General features: G+C 33.3%; 1 protein-coding gene across 3 annotated transcripts in view; it reads right to left on the bottom strand.

The window, feature by feature from the left end:
* Positions 1-4,330: 4,330 nt before the first annotated feature.
* LOC118186853 (pancreatic lipase-related protein 3-like) overlaps positions 4,331-19,293 on the bottom strand; it is a 56,633-nt gene continuing 41,670 nt past the window's right edge. For all 3 annotated transcript variants that reach the window (XM_085814261.1, XM_085814260.1, XM_035357014.2), the window contains one exon: positions 4,331-5,349. In XM_085814261.1, the coding sequence (XP_085670387.1) occupies positions 5,169-5,349 (181 nt within the window). In that variant the 3' untranslated portion in view covers positions 4,331-5,168. The remainder of the gene's footprint in view (positions 5,350-19,293) is intronic.

Here is a 19,293-nt window from a genome sequence, read left to right on the forward strand (position 1 = left end):
AACAAAAGAGAATGGGCACAAATAAAAGACCCGTATTAAACACGACGGATTTCGAAAGATTAAACACGACAGCAGTATAAGTCTGTAATGAACTGGAACGTAAATAACAGAAGTAAGTTGAAATCATATGTTTGGAAAGTTTCTTAAGTGTGAGAACACGTACCACGTCCCGGAGACTGAACGAAGAATCTTCATAAAATATGTTTCAAGTAATAAATTGAAGGGAAAATAAAATGGATGAAATACTAATACAAAATTGAAAGAACAAGTTGAATATACTTACTAAAAATAAAAATAATCAAAGAGTAATTCCGCAATAAAATAGCTCTCAGAGAAAAAAAACTATTTACGATAAAAATGAGGGGAAATTTATGCGAATATTTTTAAAATTTTCAGAACCTAGAACTAACAAAATAGGGAAGGGAAGGAAATACGATAATTCAAGAGAAATTTCTGCAATGGCATAAATTATTTTTAAATCTGCAATACATTTAAAAAGTTGTTTTCAAAATTTCAAATATGCTATAAAAACAAAACATGCTATTCAAAGGAGTTTTTCTTAAATATAAATAATATTTGCGTGAATTTTATTAATTTTTCAAAATTTATATATTAATTATTTAATTATGAAAACTTGTATACGCGTATTCTTAATGATTTACAGACAAAAAGTATTAAAAATACATAATACTTTCTTATTATGATAATGATTTTATTAGTTCACTCATTAACAAAATAACTAAAATTTTTAACTGAGAATTAATCACGTTATAAATCTTACATGTGCTTCTATTATTACATAATTTACAGAAAAAAGTGCAATGGTAATAAACATTGTCCAGTAAAGTAAAGACTCTTTGATGGTCTCCCTCTTTTGATGATTTCCATTGATGGTTATATTTTTATAATTTAATTCTATAACAGTGACATTGAGTGCAGCTCTGTGATGTTCACAACAGATGAAAATAGCTTTGGTCATTACTTTGTATTGCGTTTTAATAATCTGTAACAACTTTTATCTATAATTATGACATACAGATTCTTTTAGCCTTTAGATTAACTGATAAAAATAGCTGACGTTGTAAATACAACATAGTGCCTATCATTTTGTCGTATTATTTAATGGAAATTTTAAAAACAGAGATATTTAATATTAGCAAAGTCATAGAATAAGTTAGAAATATTATTCAGTTAGGAATAGCTAACAGAATCATTCGTGCTGCAAACAAAACATAATTACATTAAACTAAAGAATATAAACAAATGCAATTAACAATTAACATGAAGAACACACTTTATTAAGTAGAACATTTGGCTGAATACTGCTTATACAGACAGTTTATCAAAGTGTTGATGCAAACAGTACGCTAATAACATTACCCTGCATCATATACCGACAAACATATAAAAATACAGTAAACAAATATACTTTAGAGCCCTCTTGAAAGTTAATAATGCTGATATAATCATTCACTTAATATATTGTTCTTTATAAAAACCTCTTTCTCTCTAAATGTATCTCACGTACTATTCGAGGAAAAGAAATTAAACTTAGAAGAACATGAGCTTTAATTAATTTAATTAATAAAATCATCTCCATATTAATTTCAGTGCGTGATTAAGGTGTTTCTTGTTGCAAGAACATTTAAGCGTAAGGCTTTGGTATTAAAATATGTTAAAATATTTATGTTTAAATTTTAAAGACCTGAAGAACTTTAATGTTCGAGAAGTTAAAGTAAGCATATTTTAGAGATCGATTTCTGTAGTAATCTGCTTAATATGGTACTTATACATTACTGCATTAATACAATAATATATTTAGTGTAATTTGAATGTAAACATTTCGCCCTCACATCTCAATTGCAATAATATAATGACTTGATTGAAACCGTCATTCTTCCGAAATATACTTCACAAGATTTATAAATAACTCTAAGAGAAATTATCATTGAATGTGCAACATAAATTTAAAGTTAGTTAGTTGTAAGAATATGCACTTGATTAATGGTTAAGATTAGCAGGAATATGCACTAAAATGGCAATCGAATACATTTTAAAGGTTTTCACAAAAACACAATTGAATGTTGTTAATGCTGCTCTAATCTAGCTCATCACGCTGTAAATATTCTAATGATTGTCACTCATAAATAAAATATTTAGTTTTAATTTCTTTCCCGTAATTCCTAACTTGCATCTCTAGAACATGAGCCAAACTAGTAAATGACATTTTAGAAGTATTACATTAATATTTGCATTAGGGCTATATTAGCATTCTTATTCACGTAAATACAAAAAGAGTTCATTGTAAATATACCTTTAAAGATCATTAAGATGGAGTGGAAGTTTCCTGTACTTAAGTACTTTTACAAAACATAAATCGCATTTCATTATTTAGAAGCATTTTGATAGAGTCTCAACATCATTAGACACACGAGGTAAAATATCTCGAATCCAAGAAATAGATCGTCAGAATTGGAATTAAGAATTAATTGAAGGAAAATGCCTTTAGCAATATCGCAGGCCTTTTTTTGCCGAAAGAGCTTTTGCTTTAGTTAAAATCGAATGCCAGTTTAGTTGATTTCTTTTTTTAGCTCAGAGTGTCTTAGAAAGCAGTATAGTCAAATAGCCAAAAATTCTTCTTCAATTAATCTCTAACGCGCATATTGTTCGTCCATTTTACTTACTCTATTCAGCATTAATGTTAATGTTTGGTTCTTTCAGCACTATTTATTATCTTCAGGAGAAATCCCTAAGATAAGAAAAAGTTCTCTTCGATAAAAGATATTAATTAGTATATAGTTTACGAAATGTCAAAATGGCATCCATATCCAGCGTATAAGCGAATGTATTTTCAATCAGATTTCGCTGTTTTCTCTTCGAAAATATTTCTAAAGTTCTTGAATTCCAAATAACATATTTCTATTAAAGCAGATCAAATTATTTATAATTAAAACATGAGCTTTAAATCCTTTCATACTATGTAGGATTACCTTCATTCTGGCAATTTTAGTGCAGACTTTCTCGTCCCAGAGGAAAGAAAATAGGGAGCTGTGCAACCAGAATTCGATTAAATGCATTCAAGCGGCGAACTATTTTTACTGTTCTTCTTAAAGTATAAGAATATAGGATGCAGCTGCGAGAGCCAAAGTGCTTTTTAAATAATATTTTAATATTACTTCTGAGTGGCAAAAATCTTATCAATAAACATATTTCCTCTGTTATAGCAATTATTTCTTATCCATAAATATTAGTGTTATATTTATATTCTACAAATGCATGCATGACAGTAAAGAACGAAAACGGAATCCTTGGCCCTATGGTAATTAAGTTAATGTATCGTAAACAACCAGATCAGAGAAGTTCCCTTAATCTGACAAGGAATGGCTGATAGTTTTAGCATATAGTAATACTATAGCAGATTTTTAAACACTTCTTGTAATGAGTATTAAAATCCAAGAGCCTTTAAAGGAGTTTCAAAAATGCTCTTCCTGGAAAATACTGTCGTCAGACAAGCGCATGTGTCAGCAGTAAAATTTTTTAAAAAATTTTCACATTAAGGCAATGTTTCTGCCCTCCAATATAACAGTCATGTGCCAATATGTACATCAAGGCGTTTTCAAAGTGATATAAAGAAACTATCACACGAAGATATTGTCTACAGTGGTGGCAGAAATTGAAGAAGGATAAGACATGGTTGAAACATTGAAACTCAACAATATAAAAGGTGTTAATTCAGAAGTCAAACAACAAAAATCAGCGTTATACCTACAAAATTTTCACAGGACTAGTTTCGATGGTTTTACCGAACCATCATCTTCAGCTGCAAAACCGCAAATATTTGCAAAACCATTTGCGGTTTTGCAGCTGAAGATGATGGTTCGGTAAAACCATCGAAACTAGTCCTGTGAAAATTTTGTAGGTATAACGCTAATTTTTGTTGTTTGACTTCTGAATTAGTATTTATTCGGCGTGTTATTGTGTCTTAATTATAAAAGGTGTTGTTTATTTTGATTGCACGGGTCTGAGATGACGTACAACAACAATCGGGTACTACAACAATTTCCAAATCATGGACGAAGCTGCTAGACGAATACGAAGGTATGAAAATAGCACAGACGAAACCATTTTACCTTTAATTCAATTCATCCTTGGATGTGAAGATTCATCGGACACTCTATAGATATGCTCATTTTAAAATTATTTTGCGATATTTGACATATAATTTTATGGTTTAAGTGCGAAGAACATGATATTTAATAAATAAAGGTAACACACAAAATGTTTAAAAACGCCCCTTTGGACGTAATTTAAAATCTGAAAATCTTTCCGATTTTTTTTTTTTTTTTTTTTTTTTTTTTTTTTTATTTTTTTATTTTTAAGTTTTTTTTTTTTTTTTTTTTTTTTTTTTCAATTTATTGTTCCTGTTTTGTTTGAAGTTTAATTAGGCCTTTTTCCTTAACACATTCCTATTATCCCACAATTTCGCTTATTCGAGGTTCTGCCTGGCTGTTTACGTCGGATAAGCAAGACTCTGCTGTAAAACCTTTGAATCCGAACATTACAATCTTTTGTGTTTCCAACATCTCACTGTCATCAGTTGTTCATCCATTTAAAACTACGTTTCACTTAACTAGTATATTTATGAATAGTTCACAATTACCTGTTATTCACAACTTTCTGAAAACTTAACTATCATAGTATTATTTATATGCTTCCCTTTCAGATGTTGTAACATCAATAAAACAATGACAACAATATTCCAAAAAAAAAAAAAAAAAAAAAAGAAAACTAACCTTTTGCTTTTGGAACAAAAGCTTTGGGCTTCGAATCTTCTGCGTGACTTCTAGATTTATTTTCAGTTAAACATATCTTAATGCTATGTACTAACTAAAACCTTGACTTTCATTTAAGTAAGTAGTCAAATTCATTCAGGTCTCAAAAACGTTTACAAGTTCTTCAAGAATAAAACAAGCGTTTTAGTTTAATACCCGTACTTTCCGTTAACTTTAAAACTGCATTTAATAAACGAAAATAGAACAGTCATTTTTTTCGATTAGTTTGCAAAAGTTATATATAATATGCGTAACGAAATCTAGAAGATCACACGCAAAAATAACAACACTGAATAATAAAATTAATGGCCAGTGCGTCATTTCATCAAATATCTTTCAACTTTTATCTTCTTCTACAATATCTAAAACTTTTCCTGTAGCAAAATCCAAGGTACTATTTTTCCATTCGAGCTTGTATAGGTAATTACATGCATCAGCAGACAAAATCGCCCGTTTTTTCTCAACTTGATATAAGTCATCTGTCCTACATAGAAGCGTAGAAACATTTTCCTTTGACCTAGCGAATAAAATAAAGTGACATTTATGTTACATTTTTAATATAATTGATAAATGAATAAATAATTTAAATCATAATATTTAAATATGTACAGTATTTTATCATCAGTTCACTCTGTAAAAACTATAAATTGTTTTCTGTGCTCTTGTGATTTGGAATATGTCATTGTAAATTCTATAAAAAACATTATATTTATATATATGAAATTAATACATAATATCCTAAAATAAACTAAAAATTGTCTAATGATATTTGAAATATCACATTCAAGAATAACATAAATTTAATTCATTATTTTTGTATGGTCAATTTCTTATCTGTAACATATTTTTACGAATTTTGCACTTAAATGGGTACTTTTAGCACAATTATAGTTAAAATTGTTTTATTTCCCTGTGCAATGCAAAGCGTGACAACTTGTAAGAGAAAGCTACGTCGAAAAACTAAAAATACAAGAGCACATGCATTTAACATTGAATAAAAGTTTATCTCTGTAATTGATATTTAATTTGAATAAATGTAATTGACTATTCTGTTAGATGCAACCACAATTCTATTCTTTTTGCTTCCCAGAAATTGCTAGAACTGTCTCGTGCGGCTGATGAAAGCCGGAGAGAAACATCTCAGCTGAGTGTATAAAGGGAAGGATGTTGTCAAGATGCCTTTATTTCTGGTCAGTCTTCCTAAGACCGAAACGTCTAGGCAAATACACAACGTGAACTATCTCATAAAACTCCGAATTTAAGTTGAAGGTAACAAGAGGAGGCGCGGAATCTCGCATTGTTTCCGCTGCCAATCTTTTTCTCACGCCAAGAATCAGTACCGCCATGCGCCTCGTTGCGTGAAATGTGGTGCGGACCAGGAATCCAAAGATTGCTAAGTTCAAAAGAGGACAGCCTCCACGCTTGTGCCATTGTCATCAGGAACACACTGCTAGTTTCAAAGGTTGTGCCTATTACCTTGAACCAAGGTCATCGCCCATATAGAAGGGAATATCCTACGCTGACCGTGTGATTAATAACAGCAGAATTCAAAGAACAGTTATTACTCTCCCACAGCTTGCTGAGCTAACTTCCAAGCTGAACGTAGCTAATACTGTTATCGGATTACTGCTGCCCTTACTATATTTTCGGATATTGCTTTCTGACCCTGCCGCAGAAATTCTAGCAACAAACTCCAGTGTGAGACACGGATAATAACACCAAATTTCAATGCAGTCCAATAAATATTCTGTTGTGGAATGAGCAGAATATTACAAACAAGATTCCTGAATTCCAACAATTTATCATCCAACAGGACGTAGACATTTGTCTTGTGTCAGAAGCTCAGGCTACTCCTAAGCATCGTATTAAGCTTGCCAACTACTCTGTAGCTCCGATTGCTTCATTACCACTGTAGTAGAGCACTAATTTATGTGAAAAGAAATTCTGGCTTTTGTTTTAAGAGCTCCAATAATTCCAATGGATATGAGGCCATTAAAACGGTAGTTAGTCTACCTAAACGCGGCCCAGTCACGTTCTGCGCTGTTTACAATAAGCCTGATAACCGATTAACTGCCAGGCACCTAGAAGATTTACTTGATAAGAACCTTCCCACGATATTAGGAGGCGACCTCAACGCAAGCTCGACTGAGATTGCAATAGAGCTAATATCAACGGTCAGGTTGTACACGACTTTATCACTAATCATCCAGTATATATTCGCATTCTAGACGAACCCGCATCTCGACCTAATATGATAAAGAGAAGAAAAGATATCCTGTACTTTTTCATCTCAAAATCCAATGTGCCAATGGCATTATCGGTAATAAATGATATGTCCTCCGATCACGTGCCGCTATTAACATACCTTGGAGTGTGCATGCCAAAGGATACGCCTCCAGAGCAGGTTACGGACTGGGACCTTCACCACAATCTACTAATGAGTTCCATGTTAAATCTTGGAACTCTGAAAACAAAAATTGATACAGACTGCGCTGTCGAGAAGTTTACTGACTTTCTCAAAAATGCCAAAACACTAGCTTCTAGAAATATGGACCGTAATCAGTTTGAAAATAAGCTCCCCCTTAGCATCAGAGAAATCAACACCTACAAAAATCGGCTGCGGAAGGTTTTCAATCATACATGGGATCCGGCTATCAAAACAGAGATCAATTGGCTTAATAGACGTGTTAAGCATTTAATTCAATCTCACAGAACTAGTACATGGAATGACAATATTGAAAAAATTAACCTTGACGGTTGTATGTTAATTCGCGGAAACGCACCATTTCCTGCAGCAGTCCTATAAATAGTGCTGATGGCTTCATCTATACGGACGAAAAAAAGCTGAACTTCTTCCAAAACATCTCTCTAGCCAGTTTAGCTCAAATACCTTCCCATCAGATAGTTGTTCGAACCAAAGAATTTCTAGGAAATTGGCTTAACCCACCGTGCGGCTCGCATTCAAATCTATTTACGTCTCGAAAACTGCAGTAAAAACTAACCATGTTTACAATTTTTTTTTTCATTTAGAGTGAACCAAAATTGTCCTGAAAACGGCCTTTGTTAGATTTTCTTCCCCCCTCCTTGTAGGGCGATCATCAAGTCGTTTCACTTAAGTGATGGTTTCCTACTGTCCTTTGATTACCGCCTAGAGGTGATTAAGCAGATGGGCTGCTTTTGCCCTTACGGAGGAAGGAACACGTTTTGTGTCCATGCTTTGGTTAGACGAAAAAAGATATTTTTTTCTGGAAATCCAAAACAGAAAATGAAGTTTTGTATTGCCTTGTTACTAATTTTGTGCATATTTTTAATCTTAATTGCTTATCAGAGCCGTGCCAAGATATTTTTTCACCTGAGGCAAAAAGGTCAATGCGCGTCCATATAAATATAAAAATAGCTACACTTGTATTAAGCAAAAGTAATTGTATTAAATCAAAATGTCATAACTATTATAGCATAATTATACCATAATTCTTAAAGTATTTTTTAATCGTAGTTTTATAAATTCAGAGAAATGGTGTAGCCAATTATTTATAATTTTCAAATGAAAACTTTACAAAATTCATTTTTGATAAATAAGAAATAACACTGAAATGCATATTGCATTAATTTCCAGGTTTTCTTGCAATTTTTTTGGTTTGTTTTATTGATTTAAGTTTGACGAAGCCTATTTCCCGTAATAATTAAAGTAATTTTCGAATTCGTATAGCCAATTTGGCGCCTCTTCTAGTGATTCACATGAGCCCGGCTTTGTTGCTTTTTAAGTATAAATGTCATTGATTTTTATTGCGTTTCGGTATTTTAATGTACGTTTATAGAATGTTAATTTGTTTTTATATGCATATTTCAGTAATATAATCTTACGACTAGTGAGACAGTGTAGTTTAACTAATTTTCTGCTTTTGATTCATGTTATCGAGCTTTAACGCTAAGAAAAAATTTATAAGAGGCTTAAAATACCTAATTCCTATTTAAAGCTACATGTAATTGATAATTAAATTACTATTAAAATAACAAACACATGCTCAGTGTCAGTCATTTCGACATATGTTTGTAATTCATTTTACCACAAATTTATTTCGTTTATCTTGTTTCATATTTATAAAAGGGGAGTTTACCTTTATCGCATTTATTGGTTGATAGAAGTTATGAAATATTGAATATTTGAAACAAATTTCAGTCATAATAACCTTATTAAAAATTTTCTACATATAGACAAGATGTCACAGATACCTCTCAGTTTCCGAACTAAATTACATGGTACTGAAATTCGGTGCATTTTCATATGATTATTTTTGACAGAAAGAGTTACCTTACGTAAATCACAAAAGAACATTGTTTTAATTCTTAATTAAATATAGCACTTGTATTAAATTGCTAAAATTCATTGTTAGGAAAATCTCGCTCTAAAAAATTAGACACTTTTACCTTTCAAAGTAGTAGTGGTTTTCTATGTGCATAATGTGGGGCCGAGTAAGTTTTTCTTAGAATGTCCTCCACGGAGGCATTCCTCCCTTTAAGCAGATAGCTCTCGCGTGCTTTGAAGGAAAAATAAAGCAAACCAAAACAAAAGCTTCAAAATTGGTGTTTAACATTTTTTTGGGTTCAAATACGCAAATTATTAGAGATCTCAATTCACATTATCAAATGTTATTATTTAAATAAATAAAAGCAAGCTGAGGATTTCCATTTAAATTGTTTGTTTTAAAATAAAAAATAAGAACAGTAGGTTTTGAATAAATCTTGTCAACATCAAGCAGGGACAGGAACATGCCAATGTAAAATTTAATATTAGGCTAAAAAGAAACGCTTTGACGTAGATTTTGGATAAAACTTAATCAAATTCGCAGGCAGTCAGAGACAGGCCTTTCTTCAGTAGAGAGAAAAAAATGTTTCTGAAGTATTTGTGTATTTATTACATAAATGTTTTAATGCTTCCATAGCACTGCTAATCGATAAAATTTACTTGATGAAAAGTAGGAAGTTTGCTTTTAAAATTCCGATTTTTCAACCTTTTTCAGTGACATATGTGGCATCGAAAAACACGTCTGGCCAGGAGGCAGATTAATGGCTGAAAAATTCTTAATTTAAAGAGGCATCGAACAAGAAAATTTAGGGATGGCGAAATTCTAAGAATTTGGCACTTGACAACGGCAAAAGTTTTAGAATGTAGAGAGCTACAGAATTTAGGCAGCGTAAAATATTTTAAATTTATAGAACATCGGTCAGTGGAATTAAGATCCCACAGCGATTGCACTGAGAAACAAATCGACCTGCTTCTCGATTATGCGGATGGACGCAGATTATTAACTTCCGAAAGCTCAGTGAAGCAAGAGTTATACATAATGCAGCTATTTACGATTTCTGCTATAATAAACTGAAATTTAACACTGTATATCAGTTTACGAAAACATGATGATACTTTTGAGAAATTTTCTTTAATTCCCCAGTACACTAAAAAAAAAAAAAGTACAATAGATTATATAATGATATTACTAACAAAATGATGCCGATGACGCATTTAATTTTTATCTTTTTATTAATCTAAATAAATATGTCATTGAGTTTTCCATAACTTATAGTTTTGCAAATTAAAAATGTTCAATAATATAATATGTGATTATGGTATTATTGGTACTGTACTATTCAAGGCAAAGCACACGAGGGTTATCTGCCTAAATGGAGGAATGCCTTCGTGGAGGACTTTCTAAGGGAAACTGGCTCGTATACACGTTACACATGAGGAAAACCACGAAAACGACCATGCAGCCAGCCCGTTCGCGGGATTCGAACCTCGGACCGAACTACCAGTGTTCAGCGTCTTTACCGCGCAGCCGCCGGTGGGTAATATGTGATTATGAAAGCTGTGTAAAAGAAGAAAAATTCTTGCACATTCGTCAGGCAGCATACGATGGACACCTGCTTGAGGAAAAGGATGCGTTTGTAGATGACTTTTTCAGGGAAACTGGTTTGGTATATTCAACGTAAAATTCACCAAAATACCAAGCAACGAACGCATTCGCCGGAATTCAAACTTAGACAAAACTACCAGTGTTCAGTTGCAAAAGAGAGTTAACAACATAAACAGGCAACATGTCTGAAATTAGTATTTATTGCATCCAACAGTGATATGATTTTCTGATATAATTTAATGGAATATCACTGTAAAAGAACGGGAATCCTTTTTTTTTTTTTTTTCCTTTTGTAAGGAGAATTTTTTTCCGCTTTGTTTTCAACATTTGGTTGAAATGCAAATTAAATAAATATTTACAAATGCAGAATATTGGATAGTTATTGATGATTTCGAGATTCAGTTTCTGAAATCCATTTCATGTGTCATTTCCTTAAAAAGGTGATACTGAAACCAACTTTCGAGGAGTAAAATGATTACTAGAAAAGAGTTTTCGATTTCTTTCATTCTTTTATTCCCATTATAAATTTATCCCGTAGTTCTTAGAACATTCTTCTATCCGTAAGTGATGATTTGCTTTCTGAGAAAATTTTCTGAAAGGAATAAATTACTTAGTCTTCAAACCATGGGAAAATCCTGCCATCGCCGGTACTTAATTCCCTTCATTTACTGAGATAACCTGCTTTGTTATAAGTATGGTACTTGTTTTCTGATTTTTACTGAATTTGCATGCTCAAAGCTATCTAAATAAAGAAACGCTATTGTGAATATCAGGGTATGAGAACATATATGAAAATGTTATATATTTTTCAGAATTCCCCTATGAGCTGTTTATTCTTAGGGCAGAAAGAGGAAAAAGCTTGCATACATCGCCATTCCCGGAAACTAGACAGTACCGAAAACATTACTATACAGTCCGGTTTACCAAACAATAGAGTTTATCTGATTCCTAGTTGTAAAAGCTGACAGTTATAAATTGTTATATCCATGGAGACCTTCAGAAGGCATGAAATTACTTCAAAAGTTCCGCTGCTATAAATTCTCAGACTGCAATTTTGTTCCTTTAAATTTTCGAAAATACCTATTTTTTAAGTATTTTTCGGTACTTATATTAATATTGATACAAATAATATAGAAAGCACCAAACGTAGCTATAATGTATTTCAATTTGTCCTTAGTATTTTCTCACATATAGTATTAACACTTTGTCTACACGTTTCTAATGTTTCACCATAGTAAGCCTTCTCTTTCCGAATGTATTCAGTTCCTTTTCGCTTTCGTTTTCTGCTTCTTCTTCTTTTTTTTATTTTATTTTATTTTATTTTATTTATTTATTTATTTAATGTTACCATATCCTGAGTTTTACTCTAGCTATTAGCTAGACTAGCTACTAGGTAGCATTCATTATAGTACATTCATTATATTCATATAGCTACTAGTTAGCATTCATTATAGTACAAAAACTAATATAGCTTGTCAATATCAACACAATTTTATCTTCAATAAAATCCACTAATTCGATTGATGCTGTAAAAATTACAATTTAATACTCTAGCCAATTATTCTGATTATAGTGATTTAAATTCGATTTTAGGCAACATATGCATTCTTTTAGAAAACGCGATATATTGAGCACCGCTGTTACAAGTAAATACTGTACATTCGACCATTTCATAATATGTAAATGTAGCATAACTTCTTTTCGAGTGCTTGCACTGAGAGTCTCCTTCAAGTAAACCTTAATGTAACTTTATTTCATGAAAATTTAGAAGTATTATAAAAGCCTCAGAATTATTTCCATTGCAAACATTTATGAATTATGCAGAAAAATATATAAGAAAAACATCAATGAGAAACTATTATCGAATATACATTTCATGACAGTAGTAAAACATTTTTTTCAGTACCGACGGTATTAAAAAGCTCAACATTGTGATAAGCTAAATAAAATAAAACGGTATTAAAAGTTTAATATTGTGATAAGTAAAAGTATACTAATCTATAACACTCATTTGATATTTTTGCCATTAGAAATATAATGTAATTCTAACCGTTAAAGTAACATTGTATTTGTATTAACTAGAATTATAATTGTAATTTCAATTAAATTTATTAGTACTCGTTGTTTCCTGCACCTTGAGGGAGACGCATTATTATTTATTTTTTTTTCTATTATATAAGATACTGTCCTCAGAAAAAAATATCTCTAGACATGATTCTGTCTCCAAAATTAATGGATGAGGTGAACAGAAATAATCTTGGAACAGCCTTTGGGCAAGTGCTGCAAGTATGCGAAATGTAAGACTGTAATTAAACTTCGACCATCCTGGAGACTACACTTTCTTAGAATATTGCCATTCGACAAATTATAAGACCTTCCATTTATCTTTAAAGTTTAAGCTATCTGTTATTGACTGAGAAAAGCTGGTAATTCATTGTAGTTACTCTGTAGTTAAAACTACAACTAATGCAGTTATAATTGTAATTATGCCGCCCAGATGGTTTAGTGGTTAGGGAAGCCTGACTGCGATACCGAAGGGCCTGAGTTCGAATCCCGGAGAAGGCATGGTTATAACTGTTCGTCCTTTCATAGGAGGCGATAGTAGCCCACATATTAGATGCCTCCATAATAAAGTGACTGCAACTTCTGGCCTTGCATAGACTAATGGACTGTATTACACTGTAACTGTTCCCAATCTGCCCTTGGGGAAAAAATAAAATAATAATAATAATAATAATAATAATTGTAATACAATGATTGTTCGAATTACAATATAACTTCAAAAGCAATTAGATTTTTCGCTCAGCAGAGTAATAAGTCGTCTTTTGAATACTACTAATTCAAATCGGATGTCCATTTTGGCAAACAATCTAAATTCATTCAATTAAATAAAGATCTTTTCCTGCTTTTATTAACGGGTGATGTGAACATGAGCCAGTTTCCCTTAGAAAGTCCTCCATAGAAGCATCTTTGCAGTCTTTACCGTAATCCAAATAATATGACAAGCACAGGTGCATAAGAAAATTGTACTTTTATTTATTCTTACGGGAAACAATGATGGAAAATAGTTCATGCAAGTGCTTTCACTTGTAACTGAATAATGCATTTTAACTATTTATGGAAAATGTGTGTTATGTTGAATAAAAGACCAATTCGTAATTTTTTTTTTTTTTTCCAATGGCAGGTAGTAGCCGTTTATAGACATTGATCACTACTAAGGCCGGTCATGTTATTAAGGAGGGAACTAATACGTGGGCCACCGTTGCCACCTATGAAGAGGACGAACAAATTACAGTCATGCCCTATCCGGGATTCGAACCCAGGCTCTTCGGTACGGCAACCAGAGTCACGAACCGCTTTACTGTCTGGGCGGTAATTCATAATAAATGGATTTAGTAAAATGTCTAATACACACAGCAATTAAGCATACTGATTGCTGATCAGAATCCTTTTTTACCAGCTAAAGCAATAGGTTGGATAAAATTATGAGACTTAGTTTAGTCCTTGATGATCTCCTTTCTGAAAAGAAAAGGATAAATGTAATTTTTATGATTTATTTCTTGTGTAATGTAAACAAGACAAGCGTCTCGTAACAAATCCTTTGCAAAACCATCCCTTTGCGAAAACATCCCTTTGCACTGGCATAAACTCTTTGCTTGCTTTCCCTTAATCTTGTAATTTAAGTTCACATGTATATCGAAGATCATAAACATACATATTTGCTTACTAACGTTATGTGCATTTCGGTCTATATAAAATATTTCCTTTAAATAAACTCCTATTTATGCTGGTACCACAAACTACAATATATGTAAGATGATTCAGAAGACATGACAGAAAATATTAATATTTTTCTTATAGGTGATTATACCGTTGTATTATTTAAAAAACTCATTATCCAAAATGCAGAAACATTTCGAATATAATATTATTGACTGTAATTTTCAAATATTATCACGATTTCCTTAGCCTATGTCACTGAAATTATTAGGGGCAGTTGTTTTTCTGATTAAATAGTTACAATCATCTGCTGCGCAATTTTAATTAAGAGGTCATTACAATTGCATTGTAATTTTTATTAGATTATATAATTACAGTTATACTGTTTATTCAATTAGATTTCACAATTAAAATGCAATTATAATTAAAATGCATTTGAGTAAATTGTATGTGTAATTAAAAATTGTTACATTATAATTACAAGATAATTGCATAATATTATTCCATTTACTATGTGTTTTCAATTGCATTCTGCAATTACATTTGCAATTAAGATCATGATTTTCCTGGGCTACGTAACTGCTTTTATCAGAAACAATTGCTATCCTAATTACATTATTATAATTACTTACTGGAGTTACACTGACAGTGTAATTGTAATTAGATTATATGATTGCAGTTGCATTGAATATGAAATTGGATTTCACAAATATAGAGTAATTGTAATTTAAATGAAATTACGTAAATCGTAATTTTAATTAAAAAACAGCTACTTTTTAACTATAACTACTTAGTAATTGCATAATTTTATTACAATTGCATACTACACTTAGAATTACAATTATGATCATAATTTCACTGTGTTAAGTAATTCTAATTATCAGAGACAATTACTTTCCTAATTACGTAGTTATAATTACCTACTGCAATTGCAGTTAAAATTACGTTGTAATTAGTTAATATTACCGTAGTTGTGATCAGATGCAATAAAATTTGTAATTGTAATTAGATTATATAATTATAATGTTTGTGATTATCATTGCATTGTAATTGTAAGACTTAAGAATTAAAATGCAATTACATACATTATTGTTGCATTTAAAAAGTACTTACTTTCTAATTGTAATTGCGAAGCTAATTACAATTGCAATATAATTGAAATCACATATTTCAAAATATTGTTGCAGTTTCTTGCAATTTTAATTTTAATTCCAATTACATTTTGCCAAACTGCATCTAAAATTTGGAGAATAATTAGGCTGGAAAATGAAAATTCTCTTTACGAACATAAACATTTAAGTTTACTATAGCTGGTATAAGCACAGAACAGCTGGAAGTTTTGAACGAGCTATTTATTCCGAGCTGTTATTCAAAACCTAACGATAAAACCCATTTGCCCCTAGCGAATAGATAGTTTCCTCTCCTCAATTACCTCCCGCAGAGAAAAATTATCACCTGTCAGTTTACATTAAGAGCAGAGAGGGGAGGGCACTCTGAGACAGGCCGTATATATGCTGCTTTGCCGTTTCGTGCCAAAATTTAAGTTTACGTATATATGCTGCCTTGCCGCCATGAGGACCAAAATATTTGGACGCATATATGCTGCCTTGCCGCTATGAGAGCCATTATTTTCGAACGCATATATACGGCCTTGCAGCCTGGAGGGTTAATTCACCCAGTGTGGCGAACATTCCAAACTTCGCTTCCTCGGATGAAGTGAATAGCATTATTAGGTCTCTCTAATCCAGGAAAGCCCCTGGGTGTGATGAAATTAATAACCTTATGTTGAAAACCATGCCGTCCAAGGTGATCTCTAAATTAACGAGTATTCTCAAGGCATGCTTGTACAATCGTTATTTTCCTCATGGCTGGAATCATGCGAAACTTTTCATGATCCCCAAACCCGGAAAACTGCATGACAACTCTGCAAACTACAGGCCAATTAGCCTGTTATCATCGCTAAACGAAATTCTGGAACGATTAACTCACAACAGAATAAAAAGTGATCTCGCTCACCATCAGCATGACTTTCGTAAAGGACCTTCTACGAGCTCTCAGCTTATTCACCTCACTGAATTCATCGGCTGTACTATGCATAATAAAATGAGCTTATCTATCCTGATGCTAGACGTAGCCAAGGCATTTGAATGCGTCTGGCGCCCAGGTCTTGTCTACAAGATAATCAAATTAGACCTACCTAGACATCTGATATTGATGATCAAATCTTTTTTGGATAGCCGTACCTTAACGGTTAGATATGGGAAATCACTTCCCATGTGAAAAATATCTTAGAATTCCCCAAGGATCAATCTTGGGACCAATAAATTATATCCTCTGTGTGAATGATTTCCCTAATTTTAATGAGCATATTAACTCGTTAATTGCCTGCTACGCTGATTATACCACGATAATTTCTAAGTCCAGAAATCCAAATTATGCACTAGACAAAATTGAGGAAAAAATCCCTATCATCGAGCACTGGTGCAGCAAGTGGAAAATTAGCATCCAACTTGAGAAGTCGAAAAATCTCTTAATCAGAAAATTCCGCAAAACAGACGTTATTAAGAAAGAACTAACGCTCTTCAGAATCCTTCTTCTCAGGATCTTAGAATCAATACTGATTATTATTGGAGGTTACTCTAAATAAGGATTTCACCTGGTCCAATCACATGACTAACGTGTATGGAGAGGCTTATAGCATGATAATCAAGCTTGTCCTGCTGCTCAAAAGTTATAGACTAACATTAAATCTGATCAGAAGACCTATTATTATGTATGCTTCTCCCGCTAGGGGCAACGCCAGCAGTAAGGACATTATAAAACTTCAGGTTCTCCAAAACAAGACTCTAAGGATCATCGCTCCCTATTTCATTCGCAATAGAAACCTGCATTCAACTCTAAAGATGGAAGCCGTTAAAAAATTCAAAACTAGGATAAATGAAACATTTTTCAACAGATCACTAAGGAACAACGCCGCAAAATTTCGCTGACATCCTGACCTGTGAGATTCCGGAGGAGGGTGCACATATTAGACTTCATACTGCTCATTTGCTTCACTCAAACCCATGTGATCGCGATAATCAGTGATACCACAATACTTCTGTTCGCTGACATTTTTCGATTGGAAATTGTGTTTCTTCAAATATACGACTCTGAAAGACTCTCTCATCTCCATCATATGGAACGTACTTTTCTGTGCATTTTTAGTGGTTGTTGTACATAGTAAATAAACCAAATAAACCCACATCTCATGATTCGTTGAAAGAACCCACCTGATCAGATACCAAGCCTCCGGTCTGTTATCAAGAAACAAACTGCTCCAAACATCTTCCCCGACAAATTCACCTCATCTAGAGGATATATTTAAGTGCCCTGAATAACAAAACGCTGGATCCAGCGCAGTTAACCACTTGCGCTACGACTAAACTTCACGGTTGCGGTGCCGTGCGCTACAATATAACAAGTGTCTCATTTACGCCGCTCCGCGTCTACGAGTGCATGTGTGTGTGATTATGGCAAAGCCTCGAGAGCCATCTGCCTAAGGGGTGGGATGCCTTCGTGGAGGATTTTCTAAGGGAAACTGGCTCGTATACACGTTACACATGGGGAAAACCACGAAAACGCCCATGCAGCCAGTCCGTTCTCAGGATTTGAACCTCGGACCGAACTGCGAGTATTTAGCGACTTTACCGCTCGGCCGCTGGTGGGCCCGCGTCTGCGAATGCAATCCAGAGCTGTAACTCGAGAAATAAACAATCTTTTTGTTAAGCGACGTGTGCACCACATTAATTTCATTTTTTGCGCACGGTTTGAGACAAATGCATCTCGACGTGCGTGGCGCGTCCTTTTGCGCAAGTGGTTAAATATATCCTCTATATGAGGTGAATAATAAATAACGCTAATAAAACTTTGTAAAATCCAGCTCGATGGTTTGACAAAGGTCAGGCTCTAAACGAGAATCTCTAAGGTACTGGTAAGAGTAGGGGAAAATATCTCCTGTTGTATGCCAGTATACCCAGGAAAGTATCAAAGTATCTCAGGTGAGTTGTTTAGATAACTGTTGTTGCTGATTGTAGCGAATTCACGGTGAGATCGGATTAGCTTTCTCTGCGCTTTGGATTGCATTCCATTTAACGTTTTAGTTGCTTAAAATATAACTACTGCGCGATATTGCGACATTATATGAAAATCTGATAAGGAAACTGGATGTTTCCTTCCACAGAAAAGGGCCTACTAGCGTCAGAGCGGTAAAGTCACTGAACACGGATACGGATAGTTTGGCATTAGGTTAGAGGTTCGAATCCCGCAAACGGGCTGGCTGCATGGGAGTTTTCGTGGTTTTCCCCATGTGTAACGTGTATACGAGCCAGTTTCCCTTAGAAAGTCCTCCACGAAGGCATCCCTCCCTTTAGGCAGATAGCCCTCGAGGCTTTGCAATAATCACACACACACCTTTGGCATTAGGTTCGAATCTCGGCGAACAGGCTGGCTGAGTGGCCGATTTCATGGTTTCTCCCACTGTGTAACATTTGCCAGTCTCCCTTAGAAAGTATTGCATAAAAATATCCCTTCCCTTAGGCAAATAGCCCTCAGATGCTTTGCCACAGTCAATTAAACAAAACAAAACAAAAACTTCTACAGAAACATCGCCCACTTAGCGATATTTTTGTAGATGCGCGAGCGCATACATCACTGCGCATGTTCTCGCTGTTGCAAGCCTGGCGATGATATACGTATAATTTATGTTACATCCTCGCACAAGATTAGAAGTTCATCGGAAATAAAGTTAAATTGTATCAAATTAAACTAAGATATCTTTACAAAATTCT

This window comes from Stegodyphus dumicola, chromosome 4 (genome assembly GCF_044657685.1).
Source record: "Stegodyphus dumicola isolate Sdum_Otavi_A_Nest chromosome 4, ASM4465768v1".
Taxonomy (NCBI): domain Eukaryota; kingdom Metazoa; phylum Arthropoda; class Arachnida; order Araneae; family Eresidae; genus Stegodyphus; species Stegodyphus dumicola.